At 38.3% G+C, this 23,321-nt stretch overlaps 1 protein-coding gene across 19 annotated transcripts in view; it reads left to right on the top strand.

Moving 5' to 3' along the window:
- Positions 1–7,149: 7,149 nt before the first annotated feature.
- Positions 7,150–23,321, top strand: part of cacna1g (calcium channel, voltage-dependent, T type, alpha 1G subunit) — a 179,927-nt gene continuing 163,755 nt past the window's right edge. For 17 of the 19 annotated variants that reach the window (XM_083556200.1, XM_083556199.1, XM_083556191.1 and 14 more), the window contains exons 1-2: positions 7,177–7,890; positions 8,482–8,802. In XM_083556200.1, coding sequence (XP_083412326.1) covers positions 8,489–8,802 — 314 coding nt within the window. In that variant the 5' untranslated portion in view covers positions 7,177–7,890; positions 8,482–8,488. Of the gene's footprint in view, positions 7,891–8,481; positions 8,803–23,321 lie in introns of all 19 variants that reach the window. The other 2 variants (XM_083556190.1, XM_083556186.1) reach the window with 1 other exon arrangement.

Genomic DNA, 23,321 nt, shown 5'->3' with positions numbered 1-23,321 from the left:
AGTAGTCTATTTTAAGTGACGGTAGGTAATGGTTTTTTTTTTTTCCTTAATTAATTGCATTTGGTAAAAGTGGCAACTGTTCAGTTGCTGACCACAGTTCAGTATAAAATGGGTTCAGAGGGTTTAGATTTATTGATATATAAAAATAATAATAATACTAATATATACAGTATATATATATATATATATATATATATATATATATATATATATATATATATATATATATATATATATATATATATATATGCTCATAACAACTTACATACTTAAATAACTTGCATACATAAAGCTGCCATAACACCGAAGAAATTTTTAATGTATCTTCAAAAGATGTTCAGCATTTAAGAGAAAAGACACATTGATAATGAATAAGGGTTTATTTTTAATACACAGAATATGTTAAAAATCATGAGCTAGCTCAAATGCTATGAATAAGCTATCATTTTGTGTAATGGGTAAATACCCAATTCTCTTGTTACTTCGTAGTTACTTCCACCAGTAACCCTACTGTCTTTCCTGGCCATGTCTCTGTCTAAAACCCTGATGATTTGTTCAGTCCAGTGCTTTGTTCAAGGTGATTAATTTTATGGCCAGACGGCATGGTGTGCTTAATGTGATTCTGACAAGCCTGCAAAAAAATTCTTACACAGTTAAGGTGAGTGTATTTCCCTGTGAGGTAGGAAGTCTTTTCTATCTTGCCTCCTGAAAGTGGCTTTTTCTGATAGATTTTTAGGTTCAGGGTATTTGAAATAAAAGGGTTACAACTTGTCAATGAGCTGCCATGGAGAAAAAACTTATCACTCATTTTTGAATATGAATGGTAATGGCAAAAACTTTAGTGACTAGTCACATGTTTTATAATAACTCAATGTTTTTAGGAGTATAGAGAAAACGTCTCTAGGTTATGTATGTAACCCTAGTTTGCTGAGGGAACAAGATGCTGTGTCGCAATGCTTTGGGAACACGACAGTGTTGTCCACGCTCTGTAATAATGTATGTAATCAGTCAAAATTGGACTCAGGCCATCACCATCAGGACCAGGAAGTATAAAACGCACATGGCATGAAACCGGCACCAGGTTGTGTAAAAGAGAAGGAGGCGTGACAGGAATGCCGGCAGTGTGGCATAGAGACGCAGCATCTTGTTTCCTTAGGGAACTAGGTTTACATACTTAACCTAGAGATGGTCCCTTTCAGGAATTAGAGCTGCATCGCAACGTATCTAATCACGCCAGACTGACCAGTCCCTGACTAGTGTGTAAGGCCATAGCTAGGTTGAAGGACAGAGGGTCCAGGAGTGGCACTGAGGTCCAGGTTCAAAAACCGGACAGTGTTGCAGATGTCTTGGAGGGGCACTCCACAGGACCAAGCCTTAGAGGCTGGTTGAGTAAGCTCTGAACTCAAATGGAGCGGGGAGACCAGAAGACTGATAAGAGGAGGATGCATAGATTTTAGGGTGGATGGAGCTGCTCTCACAAAGAAGAGCTTTCCCTGGGCTCACAGGAGGATCTGATGTGCCAGCCTGTATAGGGGGTGAAAGCGTGGACCTCCTTGATAGTTGATGTACGAGACCAACTGAGGTGTTGTCCAAATGTATCAGCATGTGGTGATCTCTGAGGTCCAGGAAAAATTGCTTCAGTGCTAAAAGCATGGCCAGCATCTCTATGCAATTGATATTCCACAGTAGATGGGGCCCTTTCCATAGACCTTGGGTGGAGCGGCCACTCATGACTGATCCTCACCCCATGAGGGACGCATCCATCATTAGCTTTATGCGATGAAAACTCCCAACACGTGGCCTTGAGAAAGAAACCCGGGATCTCTCCAAACTTCTAAGGCACCTTGATTGTATGGAGAGGGTGGCCTTTCCGTGAGAACCCATGGGTCCTAAACCACCACTAAAGTCATCTCATGTACAGAAAGCCAAGTGGAATAACACTGGACACAGCTGCCATGAGACCTAGCAGTTTCTGGAACTGCTTGACAGTAAAAAATGTTTGTGAGAAGGAAGGATGGATACATAGAAGTATGCATCCTTTAGATCTACCGTAACAAACCAGTCCTCGGATCTGATCTAAGACACAACCTGCTTGAGGGTCAGCATTTTAAATCTGAGTCTCATGAGTGAGTGGTTCAGCTGACGTAGATCCAAGATAGGACGCAAACCACCATCCTTTTTGGGAACTATGAAGTACCGGCTGTAGAACCCAGACGCTTGCTCTGATGCAGGGACCACATCGATGTTCTTCCTCAGGAGAGTGCTTACTTCCTGTTTTATGACCAGAGCCTGCTCAGTTCCCACCAGAGTGGGAGGGACCCCGTCGAAACGGGGCGGACGAGACCCAAATTTAATCGAATAGCCTCGCTCTACAGTGTGCAGGACCCACTGAGACACATCTGGCAGAGCTTTCCAGGCTGTCAGGTACTCATAAGGGTATCAGTTTCTCGAGGGCCCTAGGAGCCTCCAAGGAGGTGGTGAGTTCTCCTGGACCACTATGAGACCAGGTGGAAACCGCTGGAGCTGGCCGTGCCCTAAAACACATTCCACGGCAGGGTTAATGGACCAGGTCCCTTAGGAAACCGAGATAGGGCGGGCACCGAGTAATGCGGTGCAACACGCCCCTTTTTGGTCAGATCCCCAGAACGGCCTGTGTCAGGACTTTTTGGTCAAAGCCCCTTCCTGGGGCTTCGATGCAGAGCACCACACAGGATCCCTGACAGGGGGAGTGCCAGCTTTACTTAATGTGCGTTTTATAGTTCCTGGTCGTGATATCACCCCGCCGGTGACAGCTCGCGTCCAATTTTGACTGGTTATACACATTATGTCAGAGCGTGGACAACGTGGTCACATTCCCAAAGCGTTGCGACGCAGCTCGAGCTTAAAGGGAACTGGAGCACTCAGATTTAATCTATGCACATACCATTAAAGATCTTATTAATAAACTCTGCACAGACAGTAATCTGATCTCAGGACAAAACCCTGGAGCTAAATGGCACCAACACTATCTTGTGTGTCACCACACTGTCCTTTTTTCATCGGAATGTCCAGTGAAACGTCTACTGAAATATATTATTCAAAGCATCTTACATGAATAATCCTGAAGTAAGGAGAAATGAGTGAAAACTGTGATTTCAGGTTTCCTAAAAGTGTAATCTCTCTTGCAATTTTTTAAATCTTATTTTTTATATATGTTTACGCTATTATCTTTTGTTGTTGAAAACTAACTGTGGTTAGAAACAAAACAAAAACCTCAAGTGCTCTTCAATTTAAGGATTGGTCTTAGCTAACCAAATGTGGAAGCATTGAACCTCTTGTTTTAGAGTCCTACATGGTCCCCTAAAAAAAAAAAAAAAGTGCCCTTAGCCATTCTACATTTAACCTTTTTTTTCTTAAAGTGTAGGCAGATATGGAGCTGTAATTGTCAGAATAATATGACTGTCTGGAGCATCTGAAATGTGTAACATATTGGGAATTCAAAATAAAATAAATAGATGTTGCTGTTCAAGGTTGTTTTCACAGTGAATTCCTGACTTCTTAAGCCGGGCCTGTGATGTTTCCTACCCCTGAGAATAAGATTTAACCACAGCAGAGTATCCTACCATATTACACAGAGCAGTGGATTCACAGAGCATTGACTAAAGGGATCTGGAGGCAACTCACAAAGACAGATGAAAGATGATGCTTTGAGGTGCCTCTGCTCTGTTTCTTCCTTTCTGTGCCACAAACAAAACTCTGCCAGTCTGTTTGTTCTCAAACATATCATCCTAATTAACAGAGGAAATCATACAACACTGAGGGCATACTGCCTCCAAGGTGATCCACCAAACAAATACAGTTGTGGTTGGAGTGCCGAAAAAGTCTTTGACATAGTGTAGTGTTAGTATAGTGCAGTGTAGTGCAAAAAAAATAATTCCTTATAGGCTCATGGAGTGCTTACCTACATCTAACTAATTGAAACCTACTGTTCTAGACACAATCAGTAGTAGGAAATTTATATAAATATTTATATTTAAAAAAATCTGATAAAGCTGTGTAAAATGTATTTTCACTACTATATGTTATTCTGATATCTGTTTGTTTATATACATTTTTATGCTAAATAAAATAACATTAAAATTTCAGCTTTTTGATGATGACAAAGTGAACTGATTAGGGTAAATAAAAATGATCATAATCAGAAAATGTATGCAATGCAAACATACATTTAATGCATAAAATGTCCTTTATCTTGTTGCTATAGATAGAAGCATTACTAAACATTAAAAAACGTTTTCTGGGACATTTCAGTTTAAGAACATAGCTTAGGGAAGGAAGAATTAACAAAAGTTTTAAGTCCAAGATTTTTCCAAGATTATTTTCCTCATTATCTAATAGCAGGCCCTAAAGCTAAAGTAAATCTTATTTGCTACTGTGTTATATTGGAGTAAGCGTATCCAATGCAGTTGCATGAATAAATCCAACACCAGGTGACCTGAAGATATTGCCTCTGGGCCATACTCTTATCTGCTCTTTTCACAGTAATGTGCCTCCTGCTGCAGTTCCCTGTAGCATGCCACGGTAATCAAAAGATCCCTAAAAGTCCCTTTGGCTTTCAGACTGGACATTCGGTCACTGTTTATCGCTCAGAATACCAACTTCCTAATCCTCGGATAGAACACGGTAACATTCCATCAATAAGACAACAGCATGTTAAAATCAAATGATTATAGGAGACGCCTATCTCCAAAATTTTATTGCTTTATTAAAAACAATAAGAATAAGAAAGAATGGTAATAAATATGTAAATAAATAGCCAGGCATAATGAAATGGAAACATACATTATATGAACAAACATTTCTAAGATTCGTATCTGCTTTTTATTCTAGATATTCTGCTAGATTTTAAAGTGTGGTTAGGAAAAGTTAAATTCATCCCTAAAGTGTTCAATATTGTTGAGTTCTACATATTACTCTAAAGATCAGAAGTTAGTTTCATTCCATAATTGATTTAATGTATTGGCTGAGTACTACATTTACTACAAAATGATGCAGATGGAAGATACCATCAGTTGTCCAATACTGATGACATGGTCAAGTCAAATCAAGTCAAGAGGCTTTTATTGTCATTTCAACCATATACAGTATAGCTGACGCAGTACACAGTGAAATGAAACCATGTTCTTCCTGAACCCTGGTGCTACATACAACAACAATCATAGAAAACAGAAAACACAGGGCTAAGGACTAGTAAGTGTCCTCACCACATAAAGTGCTTCGTGTGCAACCTGGTGCAAACAGTGCAACAACACAAGACAGTGCAAGACAATACAGAACAGTGCAAGACAAATACACAAAACACAAAATACAAAATAGCTCCACCATTAAACCTGTAATATATTACACACTGTGGTGTGTAAAAGACATAAAGTGAACAGTAACAAAATGTAAACAAAATGTTGTGCAAAAGAGCAATAGCAGCAAACCAGAAAAGATGTGCAAAAACAGCATGTAAACAGTTTATGGTAATAAAGTGATGTAATGTGAGTGGTACTGAAGACATGGGTGTGTGAAGTAAGTACAAGTGTGTGTTGAGTCTGGGTTGTACAGATCAGTGTGTGTGTGTGTGTGTGTGTGTGTGTGTGTGTGTGTGTGTGTGTGTGTGTGTGTGTGTGTGCGTGTGTGTGTGTGTGTGTGTGAGTTCAGTTCAGTGGCATGGTATGATTATATGACAGATTTATGCTTATCCTCACTCATATCGACTTAGTTATTTAATAATAATTAAATTATTAAGTATAAATCTAAGATGTGTATTGTTATAATACATATACACATATATTACATTGTTATAATATGTGTTTATAATGCATGTAGCATCAAGTTGTACATAAAAAGGTCAACGTTCTGTTGTCACCGGCAGTCATTTGTATTAATAATAACGAATGTCATGTTCTACCTACATTTTAAACACAAACATGCAAAGACATAATGGAAAATATTATGTGTATATTTGCCTTATTATAATTCCAGTCCATTTGAAGCAGTATTTATAAGAAAAATACCCCTGTCTTTTTTGTTGAAAAAACGGATTGTGTCTTTGAAGTAATATTAAATTGCAAACAAACATAATAAAAAAAACACCTTTTTTTATTTTGTTTGATGGAAATAATCTCCACAGGCTATATTTCACACTGTTTTGGTAGATCTTCTTCTGCAGTCTGAAGCACTGTGATGTGTTATGATGATTTATTTTATAACGAAGGACAAAACTGCTCACCTCAGTCTCTTTCTTCCATCAATATAATTCTTTTCCCCCTTATTCTCCCCGGTTATGCTTGCGTAAATGTTTTTCACCATAGGTGGCAGTGTGGTAAAGCCTCAGTGTGGTGGTCCTGCTCTGCTGGTAAGTACAGTGTCATGCTCCATCAACTTGAAAGTTTCATTGCCGGTGTGAAATGAATCATAAAACTGTTTCAGTTCATTCAGTTTGCTGCACTATGTTCTGGTTTGTTTGGAATATTCTGTTTATTCCATCTCCATCAGACTTGTTTGTTGGGATTACCTCGCTTTCCCCCTTGTGTTATTATACTGGGTGTGCTGTCACGACATATTTTCACCAGATGCCCAAAGACAGTAGACTGCTCGAGTGCATCAGATAACATTCCAAACAGTGAATTTTATTTTTATTTATTTATTTATTTATTTTTGCTATAGATAGTATGTATTTTTGTCTTTGTTTAAGGACATTACAGAATATACCACGTACAACTTTAAGCATAAAACAAGCAAAGGATACAGTACATTGAACGGCGGTACATGAAGTACATATAAATGTATTATGGCGTTTTGCACTAATAAATAATTAATTAATAATACATAAGTAGTTAATTAGCCCTTGAATTCCAGAATGCACCTACAGGGATTCCTTACGAATAACAAGCGTTATCCAATCATAAATTTCTCCAAGTCCAATTAGAATTCCGCGCTTTTTATTGGCTGCCGGTAAACTATACAATTCCAGATGTGTCTCGTTCGCTATGCGCGTCGCGGGTTTGGTTGGCACTTTCTCCAGCCTATTAAAACGCGCGCTGACTTTTGGCTGCTTTTAATTGGCTGATGCGCTCGCAAAAAGGCGGGGCCTGAAAACTAAACCCAAATCCAGCTGTGCATAGGTTTGGATGGGCGCTTTCGAGCTCCAGAGCGTTTTTGCCGACTCGAGGAGAGCGTTGAGATTTTGTTTGGTGCATATTTTCGCAATAATGGACCACGATTTTGTCTAGAAAACAAGCAAAAATGTCCCCCCTTTTTCCGTTTGCGTCGCCACACTTTGTTGGACGGTGTGGAGCCCGCAGAAACTCCGCACCTTAAGAAAAGAACATGAAAATATCTTATGTATTTGTAAACATAGGGGACCATTTGGATTGTATGCCATCGATGTTTCAGGAGAACAAATAGTAATTAAGCAAACAAAAAAACAAACAAACAAGCAAACAAAAAACTTCGTGTCTGTTCAACCTGATGTTCCATGAAAGAGCGCGCGCTCGGCGGAGAAACAGTGGAGCTCGCCCTGGAGGAGCCGACAGTTTTCGGACAGTTGCTTTGCTCATCGTTGTCTCACTATTCTCCGAGGAGTTGCGGGCTTCTTCTTCGGATTCCCATCGCTCTGCCGAGCAGAAGCTTCTCGCGGTGAGACATCGCTGAGCTCTGCGCACTTTGGAGGGCATGTGGCTCTCGCGCGACGTCCGGAAACGCGCCTGCGCTCCAAGCATCACCTGGAAGCTCCGCGCGCGAACCTGACTTTTCGCCAGCTTTCTGTCTTCAGGCTACTTTTTTTTGTTCTTGCCATCGGAAACGATCATGCGATGAGTGAGTTTCGTCTGGGGTTAAAACCAAAAGCAATTAAGCCTACAGGTAAGAAAACGTTGCGCCATCTGACACCCGGTTGTGTTTAAAGCGCGCGCGCGGTGCCCGTCTTGTTCATTCATCATTCTTATGATCGCTTGTACACGCGCATCAAACAATCCTCAGTTCCGATGGCTTGCTTTAATATAAAACATTGTTGAATGTGTTGTTTAACATTGCACTTTTGAATAGACCTGCATTGACTGCACCCAAATGGCTTTGTTTAACAGGATTTTCCTCACTGAGGTTCGTTTAACTTGCTGGCAGCGGTTATTATAAAAAATAATGACTGAATTGTTTGCTCCTGCTTCTCCCACTGAAAACCCTTTGCTTCTAATAACAGTTTACATCGAGTATAGGCTTAAAGAATACTCCCACTCATATCTGCAAGTCAAAAAAAAAATATATAGTTACATTAACAGGAAAATACTTTACATATTAAAACAAAAATATATGAATGTCTTGTTTAGTTAAAAAAATAAAGTACAACTGTTCATTTTTTTTCTTACAAGGAAAAACTTAAGATGCCCCATTACAGGTCATTTGCCTCATTATTTATGATTATTTATTATTTTTAATTCACACCCATCATCCGACAAGGAGGTGAATGATGGCTGAGGATGGAGGAAATATTTCCGAGGAACACCCAGCAGAGGAGGGAGATGCTACATCCTCGCTGCCCAGGACCTTCATCCGACTGAATGATTTGTCTGGTGGTGGAGGAGAGCAAGGAGCCGATGATGAAGCTCATGGTGGAGCAGAGAGGAGGGAGAGTGCAGGAGGCCCACTGTCTGAAGAAGCCACTTCACCGGAAGAAGGTGAAGAGGCATTGCCCTATCCCTCACTGGCACCTGTTGTTTTCTTCTACCTGAAGCAAACCACACGTCCGAGGAGTTGGTGTCTGAAAATGGTCTGCAATCCATATCCTTTTATTGTCAAAGTATAAGATCTGTTTGCCTCATGTGGCTGGGAAAGGAGGTGTGTGCCAGGCCATAAACACACCTGTGCAGGTATGGTGCATGACTAGAGTATAACAAATGTGACTCATTTTGTTTAAATTATAAGTGTGAAGATGTTTAAAAAAATTGTGGCCTAAAAGCAAAAACATTATGAAAATGCCTTTTTTTTTTTTCTTTTTTTTTTTTGTGCATGCTTTTAAAAGAGATGCTTCATAAGGCAAATGCATATTTTCCCTATGCTGTCTAATTTCATTGTATTAGATTACTAATAGTGTAGAATACTAATATGACTGGATATTGGGCATTCATGGCTTAAGTGATTGCTTATAATGAGTTTTTTTAAGCTTTAGGCATGTCTGTCTCTGCAAGGCAAAAAGACAGAGATGAGATATTAGATTTTATGAGTTTTGCCTGGCACAAATATCATCACAGTAGTTTATGACCACTTGGATAATGCTGCATTCAAGCATAAGTCTGACAGACAAGCCAAGGGAGGTCATTGTACCTCATTAGCCAACAAACTCGCTGTCTGTCTGTGACTGTTCATGAAATCTCCTCAGTTGTCAGTGTCACACTGATGAGCTCTGTTGCTGACTGGGTGTTTTCATTGTCATGAACAAGGGATTAGAGTGGACACTTTAAATAAATCAGTGTCATTTTCTGCTACTTATCCCTGATCCCTGTATGCTGTAAGAATTTACTGTCATTGGCTTCTCCAGTCTCTGTATTAAAAAATATTTTCTAGGGCCCCTGTTTTTCTGTGGCATCATCTTGTCCATGCACTCAGCCATCACCTTTCAGTATCCGTACTGTACCTGCTCGGTTGAGAACGTTAGTCAGGCTGCGTATGAATCACAGCTGCTTTGCTGTAGTGTGACTGTCTCACAGGTTTCCATAGAGGCTTTTCAATGAGACACCTGCTGTCTGGCACCACGGCTTTCTCCTCAGCACAGGAAAATGAGGAACATTGCCTGTTACATTATTTACATAATACTCCACTCAGGCTGAATTCAGAATTTTCTGCACTAGGTATATATTATCAACAAAAGACATGAAAGGAAAATGTTAAAAACGACAGAAGATGAGACAATAGTCGGAGTTTGTAAATAAAGATAATAAATAGTAAAAAAGTTTGTAATAAAAGATAATTCTGTTGTTTATTGTGATGCATGCTTAAGTAATTGTCTTTTAAGCCAATAGACATTTAGAATCTCCATTTTCTCTTTTTAATAGCAGTTTAGTGGTGGCAGAAAAGATGTCATAGTTTGTGCGGCTGGTGCGAATGCAGAACTCTTTGTGGTTCACATGTGAATCGGGGGCATGCAGGCAGTGGGTGATGCTTCTTAGTGTAGGTGTTCTGTTTGGTTTGGGATGGACTCACAGCAGTTTCTCTGAAGGAAAGAATGCCTTTTTGGACAGGCGAGCAGGCTGGACCTGATTGTGATGTCTGGGTGCAGATGCTTTGTTTTTCTTCGCAGCGAAATATGATCACTCTTGCGGGCTCTGAAAAGCTGCCCAATCAAACACACTTGTCTTACTCTTCGCTTGTTTCTCAGTCGTCCTCACGCTCTTTCCTTTACCACAGAAGCCTACATCTCTGCAAAATGGCTGTCAAAGGCCACCACTGGCTTCAGGAAAAACGTGTGGTTCTTTTGGCTTCAGCTATTACAGAGGTATTGGACGTCTGGGATTCCTCAACGATAACAGGGCCTGTTTGCTTCACCGCATTTCCATATCATTAAAAGGCCACAATTTTTTTATCGACTCCTTTGCTTTTAAGGTCCCATGCATTTGTTTCTGCAAAAAAAGACCCAAAAGGGACCTCATTAACTGAGCTATAGGACATTCATTGTCCCAGATTCATCCTCCTACTCAGATACATAGGCAGTGTGTTTGCTCATGTGAAATGGTGTCTGATTGAAGACTGCAAGTGTGTGGTGTATCCCAACAGAGTGACTCGCTTCAGCACTCAAAGAACATCTATCTAAAAAGAATACTCAATTATCATTAAAATGTAATTAAACAATCTAGATTTTCATTCAGCACTTGGGTTGTACAGGATGTTATTTTGACTGAAAAACTGTTTTATAGTATATGTATCATGTAGACAATGAGTATCTCTTCCCTATTACATGTTCAGTACTGCTCTATACTGTGTTCACATTAATCAGTAGTTCACATGGACATTTCGATGCTTGACATCAATGTGTTGATGTGAGCTGTGACACAAATTCTGAAGGCTTAATACAGAAAGCTTTTATTGAGATGTACATTGCAAATATACAGTTTACTTCCACTGGCTATTGCATAAAGGTCACTGTTTTAAAATACTTTTATAATGTAGCTACAGTATGACTGATTAGACACTCTAATCATTGGAAGCAAGTAACAATTCTCTAAATTCTCTGAAGAGGAAGGACCCTTAGTCTCAATGTGCTATTTTATAATTCCCAGAGTTTAAATGCTTTTTGATGATTTTTTTTTTCCCGAAACCTTATGCAGTATGGAAATAATCCTGCATAATTGGTGTACACATTCATGATACACTGATCAACTTATGCCCTATGATTCAATTTGTTTGTATCCACGCTTTATTTGCTCACTCCTATAGCTCAGTTCCTTATGGCATGTTATAGCTGTAGCGGTTGTCTTTTAGTTGTATTCAAGTTCTGCCTAATATTTGGCGCTTGCGGTGCAGCCTGTGTGAGAGAGTTTGAGTGCTTAGTGAATGATTTGCAGTTTGATGTCTGGAAAATCTTCTCTAATGGTTCTACAAATGACTGAGAAATGAGCGTGGGGCAGACATACAGGATTCCTTTAGGTGTCGCCTATTATTCTGGCTAGCGCCAGAAAAATTCTCTTGGCCGTGCTGGCAGTTTTACTTAGACTAAAATTACGGATGTATAATGGACTTTTAAAAAGTTTGGAAAATTGCCTCAAATTGTTCTTTTTTTCTTTCTTTCTGCCAGTTTCCTATGTCTTGCTTCTATCTCAAGAAATAAATAGTTGTTGGCTTATCTAATCAGTCTGTAAAATAGAACATGAAGCGAACACTTACTTAACCAGCAGAAAATGTCTGGCCTGCTCGCTCACAAGTATGGAGCATTTACCATATCCAAACTTTACAAGGAGTAGTGTGACTATGTATTAGAAGTATGAAGTGCTTATGCCTATTTTTAAAGGAAATTTTCCTGTCTGATTTTATTTACACATGAAATACCTACTAATTCCAAACATATAATGTGTGATTAGAACATGTAATTAGACTATACATAATACAGACATAAAGCTGCTGAGCTCAAATGAATTCTTATTTGCCTTGCCAGAGCATTCTGGAAGCTCCCCGAAACCCGCGTTGTGTGTATGTGCTTGTTCTCCTGTCTGTGTGTTTTGGCGCTGACAGCAGGACATCTTCCTGATACCATCAGGTTGTTGTAGATCTTCACATTTAGTGTTTGAAAATGTTCAATACCATTGCCTCTCGATTCGACAAACACAGAGAAGCTTTTTCCCTTTCCTCTGTGTTTACTCATTTTGCGTTTAAGGGAGCCTAGCAGAACTGTACTCAATCTCAGGAAATGTCTATGCTTTGCTTCTGTGCTAATTCAAAGTTCTTGTCTGTTCACACAATTCAAACAAATGCCTTTTTTGTTCCAGGGACATGATTTAGCGCTGGTTGATTTTTTCAGGATGTGGAATGGAGCTTGTAAAGAGGTCAGTTCATTAGCAAACATTCCCATCATGAGTGCAAAATTTTCATTCTTTTTGAAAGTGCTTCAGCTGTTGGCACCTCCTGCTACCGTCTCTGTGCTCTCATAATATCACCAGCGCAATCAGCTTGGCAGCTTTGTGCTTCTTATGCATTGTTACTCCTGGTATAATTGGTACCTCATTGCCAAATGCTATCATATTGGTGATTTATGAGAGATGATTTCGACTTCTGCAGCATTCATGGTCTTAATTATTGCCAATTAATCACGATCAAGCAGCTAATTTCACATTTATACAAAAAGTCTAAAAGGGTTTTTCAAACAATTTTTGTCAGGCAGAAAATGCCATTACTTTCTATTTAATAATTCATAATTCTATGATTCCTTTTTTTCCTTTCCTTTTCCTTTTCTCTCTATAAGACATTTCAGGCAGGAGATCATACATGCCACGGCCTTGAATTAATGCACACTCATTATGAGGCCCTGTCAAAGCTAGTCATCTATAAGGCAGGAGTTTGAAGAGGAAGGGTAGATATAATTACACATCAGCTAATCTGTACTTTAAATTACTGCTGTTTTCATGTCTTACTAAATTCTCAGTAGACAAGCTTCTGTCTAAGCATAGTCTTATATTAAATCTAGTGCCATTACATCACTGCATTTCAGCATGAATTTTGTGTTTTAGTTTGAGATGCATTATTTATCTTTTTTATTCACACTTACGTAAGAATGAGTGCTTGCGTAAGTTTTTTGGCATACTGACTGATCAGCCACTTTAATGTGAATACCTTCTCTTTTTTTATTCAGATATTAAAACAGTTATCGTCATGTAGCAGCAGCACAAAGTATACAGTCATGCAAAAACAAGGCTTTAGTTAATGTTTACATCCAACATCAGAATGGAGAAAATGTCATTTTTGAGCATGGCGTATTTGTTAGTGACAGATGGAACAGTGCGAAAAACAACACAACAACAAAAATAATCCTGTGCGTGGCAGTTTCACAGGCAGACACGGTTGATGATTGCAAAAAACATCACCCTTTTGAAACTCTAGATTTGGTGAATATAAGCCTGTGCTCATTGTGGCCTCAGATTTCTCTTCATATCCTGTTCTTTCCCATTCTGTTGGTTGATGTGGACATTAACTGAGGCTCTTGATTGGTAATATAATGATTTCATGCTTTATATAGTAATGTAATATATTTTAAATATAGCCTTACACATTTTTTTTTTTTTTTATATATATATATATATATAGTTGTGTGTCTTTGCAATCTATTTCTCTGGTTTCCTTATTAATAAACCCTCCTTATCCTCCTTAATTCTGATTGGTCACAAGGTTCACATTTTGTTTTGTGAAAGGCAGCAAAGTAAATCACAGGCTTATATGAATGTGCTTATATTAGGTTAAAAGTCTTAAATTGAATTTCTAATTCTCAATAAACACAGTAATAAACAAGTCTTGAGCTAGAGTAGCTGTTATGGTTACACATTCTGTTTGTTCTGGAGAATGTTTATTTCACGTTTACGGAAGGAGCCTCCACATCAAGTGAAGCTTTGAGGGGATTATTACACTGTGGAAAAGTCTGCAGGGCAGATGACTTTGTGGTTTGTCAGTAAAATGACAAGCTGCATTTTATCATCTGTAGATCGAGAGAGAAATGAGAGGGAGAGACGAGGGGCGGGTGAGAGAACGACTGTTTATAGCTGTTACAACACATGAAAAAGGAACGGACTTGTTTTGTTGACAACAGTAAATGCAACTATAAATTGTTTAATTTTGTCATATGTCGTCCTTTAATAAATATAAAGAATATAGTAGTTGGCAAATAACTGTGGTATAAAAGGAATAAAACTACTGAGGGGGAAAAACAATATTTTCCTATTATAGCATGCCTTGGCTTTTTTTATTTCTTACACAAACAACAGGATTGAAAATTGGTGTGGAAGTGTTTAAAATGTGTGTGTGTGTGTGTGTGTGTGTGTGTGTGTGTGTGTGTGTGTGTGTGTGTGTGTGTGTGTGTGTGTGTGTTAAAACGGAGCAGTTCATCTGTTGAAAATTAATACATCCATTCAGTTTACTTGTAAAAGCTGCTCCATATGATAAATGATATCTTGCCATTAGCTTATAAGACAGCAATAAGAAACAAATACTATATGTATCATGAGGAAAACTGCCATATATGATAGAAGTGACATGCTTATTCTGTTTTGTTCATTTTCAGAACTTTCTTAACTTTTGTTTGATCTCCCTCTTCTCTGTTTCACTCCTTCCTACTTTTTTTTTCTCGCTTTCTCTCTGGGCTTTTCCGTGAGATGTCTGTAAGTTTATGTAGGAATCAGGCCAGGATTTTCTTACCAGCTTTTTCTCATTAGAGAATTGGAGGAGACTTGGGCTGAGAGGAATGGCAGAGAGAGAGAGAGAGAGAGAGAGAGAGAGAGAGAGAGAGAGAGAGCACGAATTGGAAGGTGTGGGATGTATGTTGGCCAGCTTAACCAAATTCCCATATGGCCTCTGAAGCTTGTTACCTCTACCATTTCTATTCACTTTCTCTTTGTGCTATGACCAGTGAGATTGAGCCTCAACTATCCTCTAATACACTTTTCTAGAGCATAAGTAACAACCTCCTATATAATCCAGTCACTGTCACAGTGTCACACGTTTCTCATAGTGGCCTGGACTTCTCTGCTTTTAGATCTGATGTGACTTTTTCACTTTATTGGATTTACACCTATTTTACAGTCTTGGTTTTTATTTTTTACCCATCCATCTTCTTTGTGTACTTTTGTTCAGGCACCATCATGAATATGTGTGTGTGTTTCTGTGTGTATGTTTTTGTATATGTGTGTAGTGCGTGTGTGTGTGTGTGTGTGTGTGTGTGTGTGTGTGTGTGTGTGTGTGTGTGTGAATGTGAGGAGGGATTGTCACTCCTCAAGAGTTGAGGAATTCCTGATTGTTTATCAATCTTCACTGGCCTGTCTAGGATTTTAGGTGGCAGTGATAGACACCAGGACTGACCAGTACTTATTTCTAGCCTGCATCCCAATAACAGCACCGTTTTCATTGCCAAATGTTTTTACATACCCAAAAAATAAAAAATTTTCAGCATGTGTGAATGAAGAAAACCAACAGAAAATAATATAGACCACATAATTAACTATTTGGAAATTTAGCATCAAGTGAATTACAAAAAAGATTTGCATGCATTCATCCTATACATATTTTTTTAAGCTTCTTAGCTGTTTAAACAGTCCCCCAGCATGCGAAAGTGGTTCTGCAGCAGCACAAAAAAATCAGTTTATTGTGTTTTTAATCTTTGGAGCAGATACACTATATGGACAATATGTGGTTCTTTCCCAAACTGTTACCACAAAGTCAGAGTCACACTATCATATAGGATAGCAGTAGCAATCTGAGTAGTGGTTTATGAAGACTCCTTATATACATTATATTGACAAAGGTTTTGGAAGACCATCCAGCTATTTGTGGCTCTTCCCCAATCTGTTACTACAAAGTTCAAGGCATACAATTTTATAGTGTTGCCATTTTTCTTTACTTGAACTAGTGTTCACACAAATCTAAGGGCCAGGCTTAAAAAATATAGTGTATCTCTAGTAGCAGATTTTACACAATGTATTATTGGCCGCTAGATAAACAATTGTGTATTAACTCAAACTCTTCTAGCTCTGCTGTACCTCTAATTCTGCTTACTATTGAACTCCTTTGTGTTGTTGTGATGGAAACCATTTTTTTTTTTCAGTTTCTTTCGGTGTCCTACACACGCTCTTGATTTTGTAGTAATAATAACTGATTGGTTGTACATTATCCCTTACACAATGCCTTTCCAGAGGAACACCTATTTAACATTATAGTTTATGCGGTCACTGCTTTGCCAAACCTGAATTGCAGATGGGGAGGGGGAGCGTATGTGGAGAAATCTTCCAAGAATTCCACCACTGTACACTAATTACTATGTAGCGCTTCATTGATTTTTACTGGGACGTGTTGTGCTCTTGCAGTGGCAAACAATAAGGCAAGGCTTTGTGTGTTGCTGTTACTGCAGGAGTTGACATGAAAAAAATGGTGACATTTACAGTTTTCAATCCATTATTGCTAAAGACGGAAGGTGATGCCACTGACTCTAAATAAGCATGAAAGATCATAGAGAAACCTCACCCCTGAATGTTATGTCCTCACCTGGATCATTCTCTACCCTTTTGTGACTGTATTCTTGATGAGATCGCATATGAGTGACATGATTAATTTAGAAAAGGGGTAATGTGTTAAAAATAGCACCACTTGGGGACTAAACGGAAAGTCCTTTGTGTATGCAATCATGTCATGATATTTGTTTTTCATTATCCGCCATTTGAATTGCCTGCTTGTTTTTTTTTTTTGTTTGTTTTTTACTTTTTGCTTTTTTGGTTCAAGGACATCACCAGTACGTGGTAATTTGGAGCCTTGCATGCAACAAGTGTACAAATCAGTCTTTGTGATCTGGGTTAGATTAAGTGTTGCAGTCAGGCTTCCCCAGAACACGTCTTAATTTTTATATGGTTTCAGTTTTCTAAACCCCAACCCCCTATGCTTTATTGGAATCCATTGTGGGGCTGTAATTTAGTTGGAGGAGTTGTGTGTGTGCCTTGGAGAGGGAGTTGCAATGTTCTAATGCTCTATGTGAGACAATGTGTGTGTGGGATATGTGCATGTGTGTGTGTGTTGAGAGAAAAAGAGAGTGAGAGAGAGTTTACTGGGGCTAGCCTTCTTGCCTGTATGTGCTGCTGTCACACTGAGTATGAGGAGGGGGCAGACAGTTCTGGTGGTTTTTTGTGTCTCTCGTTAACATTTTCTGTTCAGGATTTCCTACAAGATGTGGCTACAAAAACAGTTCCAGACCCCCTCCATCTATCCTACTTGCCCCCTCCCTCTGTCAGAAGACAAAAAGGAGAGAAAGAAAGAAAAAAAAAAAACTGGGCGTCTGCTTCTAATTTTCAGGAGAGCAACACCCTAGTGGAGTGAGTCCACCAGGTCCTAACTCCCCCTGATATTTGGCAAAGCAGACCCTCAAAGTTATTGAGGGAAAAAATGAACAGAGAATTGAATTCAGGCCCTTTTTGGCAGGAGACTATTGTTGTGAGAGTTTTTATTGTGTACCTCTTCATGGGGTCTGATTTCAGTCCCAGTGTGTGTAGGGTAATGCAGAGAGTGTCATGCACTATTCTGGGCTTGCCGTCTAGCTGCACATTAAAAATCTTTGCATTTTGGTTTCTTGGGAGAGTAGAATCAGATAAGATAGTTGTAAGGAAGTGAACACATGAACACATGAAAGTAATTAATGTTTTACATAGCGAAAAACAGTGTGCCGGCCCTTGCTTTCTGGCCATACAGTGGCTCAGTATAGATTTATTTTAGAGTTGAAATATACATTTATTTTAAACGTATTTCAATGTGGCTACACCAGAGTACTCCTGGTTTTTATGTTTTTATTTTAAAAAATCACTGATTTATTTTCCCTGTGGTATCATAAAAAAAAAATCACCCCATTTATATGTCCATCTGTTATGCAGTGAAGAATTGGATATGAATATCGCAGAAACAATGATGTGGGACATGATGATCTTTGGAGTTTTGCCCCAAGCAAGATTTGCGAAAATCATTTGTACAAAATCAACTTATGCATTAAATTTGATCATTTTACCAAAATTTTTCTTTTTTTTTTGTCATTTGCCTAATAGTTATTTTGAATAAATGTAGAAACTGAAGATAAAAATTACTAATAAATGTGTACATGTAATCAAAATGCACAAGATATGAATGCTAAATCTATCACTTGATGTGCCATGGGGTTTGAAGGTTTGCTTCAGTGTTTGATGCATTGGATACATTATTTACAATTTATACAAACTCATAACCTATCCACACAAGAGAAGCATAGTATGTGTTCAGGTTTTGAGAGTTTAATTTATAGCTGCCTGGCAGACGAGTAGGTTCAGAGGGTTTTTAATATAGTGGTTACAGTATGTATGTTTCAGGAACTAGAAAAAAACAACTCATAATTTGCCGGGATGCAGGGAGGCTAATGAGGATGCATGTGCAGATAATTAATAATTTTATTTACATTGCAAAAAAGAAACAGAGGCACAATCCAAAACTGATTGTAAAACAGGCTATGGTCAGGGTATACTGTAGGTAAACAGCATTGAAAAAAAGTTAGTCAAGAACATTGGGAAATAAAAAAAGATTAAAGATTGAAAAAACAAACAAAAAACTGAAGGTGTATTATAGGGTCAGAAAGGCTTGTTAGTGAGTTATATAGGTGTGTGTGTGTGTGTGTGTGTGTGTGTGTGTGTGTGTGTGTGAGATCAGTTATCGAATGAATGTGTTTTTCAGAGGGTCTGAGTGTTCTAGTGTACCATATTTGTAGGCCAGGTTGAATTCGGTACATGTAGTTAGACAAAGATTCTGGTGCTGATTTGTCGGGGGAGAAGGTAAAGAATATATATAAACAGAGTTTTTTCTATAGAGATTGTATTATTTATTTAGAGAAATCTGATTATTAATTTTTAATTGGATTAATAATTTAGTCTGGCTTGTTTGAACAACTTTTTTGTATTCATGCACTGTACTAGCTAACTACACCATCTATTTTTGAGATCAATTATTATAGCCAAATATTGTAGCCTAGAGTTTTAAGTAACCAAAACACAAGACTGGGTAAGTGCATTGGAGCTTTCATTTGCCCAGTGGGTTTGCTAATGAAGTTATAATTTCGTCCAACCCTGCACTTACCGAGATTAGTATTTGGCTGACTTGTTTTCAATTGTGTGCAATGTGCATAGTGTTCATGATCATTTCATGGATGATGCTATTATCCCACAGGGTTATCATCTGAGATTCCAATGATTCTTGTGGTTTTGCATTAAATGAAATTAGCTGTTTTTTTTTTTTCTAATTATATGTGGAAAATAATAATTGAGAAGAATTTAGATATTTTTTCTTGTTGTATGCTGGCAGAGACATGACTACTAAAACTAGAACTAGCACCAGTGGGGCCAAACTCAAAATTTTGCAACACAACCCTTGTTATTTGTGAATGATCAATAAGCTGACGGTAGCCTAGAGATTTGTTTTGACATTTGATTTTACCAAAATATTCATAGATAATATTTTTATAATATATTTTTCTAATCATAAAACAAACAACCTGTCAAAAGAGGAATAGAAAAAAGCCACAGACTTTTTGTGGTATATACACACACACACACATACACACACACACACACACACACACACACACACACACACACACACACACACACACACACACACACACACACACACACACACACACTGTCCCATGGGAAGTAAATGGGAGGCTTGGCTAGAATGTCTGTCATACCACACCATTTATCTTGTCTTGTGGAATGTAATCATCAGAGTGGTGTGCAGTGAATTGGGAAACACCAAGAGGGCTTCTGCTTAAAGCTGGACCTTGGTGTGTGTCATGCTAGGGTCACAGAATGGGATAGATGATCAAGTTTGTGATCAAAACCCTAGCTTGCACAAAAGTTTAAAAGTGACTTATATCTCACTTATATCTCATATCTAAGTATCTCACTCATTTAAATTTTGCAAATCTAAGCAACTTTTGCAACTTGTAACTTTTACTATTATTTCATTATTCATTTTTTCAAAGTCGCCATTTGAAAATTACCCATTTGGAATTACCCATATCACCTCATCTTTTATTATTATTATTAATATTATTACTATTATTATTATTATTATTATTATTATTATTATTTAATCATTCATTCATTCATCTTCTCCCGCTTATCTGTAATTCGGGTCGCGGGGGCAGCAGTCTTAGCAGATTCCCCAGACACTTCTCCGTGTCCAGGGATCGGGCTGTCAAGGCCCCCGCCTTCGACTGCTGCCCAATCCTCTCAGCACCGGTCCCTTACGGTCCCTCCTGCAGGTGGTGAGCCCACGGGAAGTATTATTATTATTATTATTATTATTATTATTATTATTATTATTATAATTATTATTATTATTATTATTATTATTATTGGTAGTAGTAGTATTTAAACTTACTTAACAATAGAAAAACAAAGACAAAAACTCCATGCGCTTCTAATTTTCCAATTTTTTTACTCCAATATTTTCTAAATCTTCCAATCAAGATAATTGCAAAAAGAGTAGTATGGCTGAGCACCTTTTAAAATGATGTTCTAGATAAATGGTGGTTAACCATGACCACTAAACAGATCCTTTGAAGGTGTGTATAATCAGAACCTGCCTTGAACTATGACTGTAATTGCATCTTAGCTCTGTGCTGATATGATATGAAAGTAAATGTGTGTAGCAACTGAGACTAATCACCTCACCTTCCACCTCGAAAGCAGCTCTAAGTGAATATAATAGGCAATAACTGATGTATTGGTTTTAATGACGAAAGCATTCTGAAAAACAAGAGCTGTCTTAAATCAAGCATAAACGTGAATTATTAAGCTGATCTTTTTCCTCCAGAAAATCTGAACACAAAGAGAGAAGGACAGTTGAGTGAGCTTTTGGCAGTGGCCAGTGGCAATGCAATATGGCAGGGTTTGTTTTTTTTTTCCCATTTTATGAATAACAAATTTGTAATTTTTTTCTTACAATATTTCAACTATTTAAAAAGTTAAACCTTCTCCTTTACATGTCTATTTCATGCAACCTTCTGCAATAATGATAAGCATTAATAAAAGATCCCAGCTTTCAAAGGCTGAACAATGGGCAAATACCATACATTTATGGGTTACCCAGACCACTTTTTTTTATCTGTCTCTCTGTCTCTCTGTCTCTCTGTCTCTCTCTCTCTCTCTCTCTCTTTCTCTCTCTCTTTCTCTCTCTCTGTCTGTATTTTTTTGTCATGTCCAGCCAACTCTCTTTTTTAATCAGTTTTCCTCTTCAGAGAGTTCCAAGTCTGGCAACCTTTGGAATGAGTAGACATATAATACTGTACATTGAGTATTTTTCCTTCTGCTATTCTCGCTACTCACCATTACCTAGCCAGGGTTGTCATGGAAATCAGATCTCCTTTATGAAAAAAATTTCTCCATTACTCCTCCTGCTTTTCTTCTCAGTTTTATTTTTTGTCTCGTTCTTTTATTCTCCCTTTTTACCTCTCCATATCTTTGTTGCTATGGTTTCATTCAGCATAGTTAAGGTGTGACAGTCCTCCCATATGTTGAGGTTTGTGCTGCCCCTCAGCCTGACATCTCCATTGACCATCTCAGTTTGACAACACACCAGGGAAGGCGCTCGCTTGGCAGGGTTGACAAAGCGTGTGCTCACAGAGCTACTCCATTTTACACTCAGGGCTTTAACAAATCAGGGGACCAATACACATTCCCTCTTTTTTCAGATTACTCAGCTTTTTTTGTCTATTGCTTTTTTGCTGACCACCTCTCTGGAGATCATCTAATTTGAGACCACACATGGCTTCTCTCTTGGCCAACATGTGACCAAAATGGCTAGTTTAAGTTAAATGACCACTGGGAATACATATCAGTCTCAGTCTGCATATTAGGACTTGTGCAATTCACTAAACTTTTCCAATCTTTTTCCTATATATGATCATATTAATCATATCCCTGAAAAAGTTCATTGTTGTTGCTCCTATTTTGTCTGAATAGTCTGTCTGAATAGATTATGTGATAGATACTGACTTTCTCTCTACGTTATATCTGACTCTGCTGCAGTGCATCTTATTGGAGTGTATATCAATATGCAACATATTACTGACAGGTATTATTTTTTGTTTTTTTATTGCAGTCTGTTTGATAAAATTTGTATAAAGGAATCGTTTTTGTTTTCTCGACCAGGCCATTTCCCATTGACTCCCCTTTGGACTCAGATCGCATTAATTCAAATCTAAGGGTAGTTGGAAAAGCAGAGAAGTGAGAGGTGCAAATGTGACCTATGGGACTATGGAAGGATGTCAGAGGAAGACAATACCACCACACACACTTCAAACCTCTATTATCCGTAATGACAGTTATCTGAATTGTGTGTGTGTGTGTGTGTGTGTGTGTGTGTGTGTGTGTGTGTGTGTGTGTGTGTGTGTGTATGGGTATGTGTGCATATGTGTGTGTGCATATTGAATGGGGGAGGGTGTTTATTTCTCCCACACACCCTTTTGAGCCACTAATTTAGCACAGATGACTGGTCGTCTAGGATTTGGATATGGAGAATGTGAACCATATAATGATGCGCTAAGCCATGCCTTTGCTAATATTATACATTAGTGAGTTTATTAGTATATCATTGCCTTATGCATGAAAGCAAAGACAACAATCTAAACCAATTTGAACTTTAACACATGTTCCGAATATTTTCTTCAGTCTTTCGTTGCATAGACATGATGAAGGGAGCAACACAAAAGCCAAAATTATATCAACAAAGAGATGATTTTAAGAATCACTCATTAAGATATGCATACATGTGAACTTTTAGCAATATATTCAGTATATAGTGCTAAGAGTATATATACTGCATATTATATGTGGTTAAGGCATTGGATCTGGGGATTTTGGGTCCTGGGCATACCAGGCTACTATTCTCAGGCCCTTGAGCAAGGCCCATAACCCCCATAGGTGCTCAGTTGTGGAAATGGGAATGGGATCCATGGACATTCCCAAGCCCAGCTGGAAAGGAGGAGGGTGGGATTGGGCTAGAAACGCAACCCGTAACAACAATGCTACGGAAACCACAATTAAGCCATC

Source organism: Silurus aristotelis (genome assembly GCF_946808225.1).
Source record: "Silurus aristotelis genome assembly, chromosome: 12".
Lineage (NCBI taxonomy): Eukaryota > Metazoa > Chordata > Actinopteri > Siluriformes > Siluridae > Silurus > Silurus aristotelis.
This window is presented reverse-complemented; position numbering and strand designations above follow the sequence as displayed.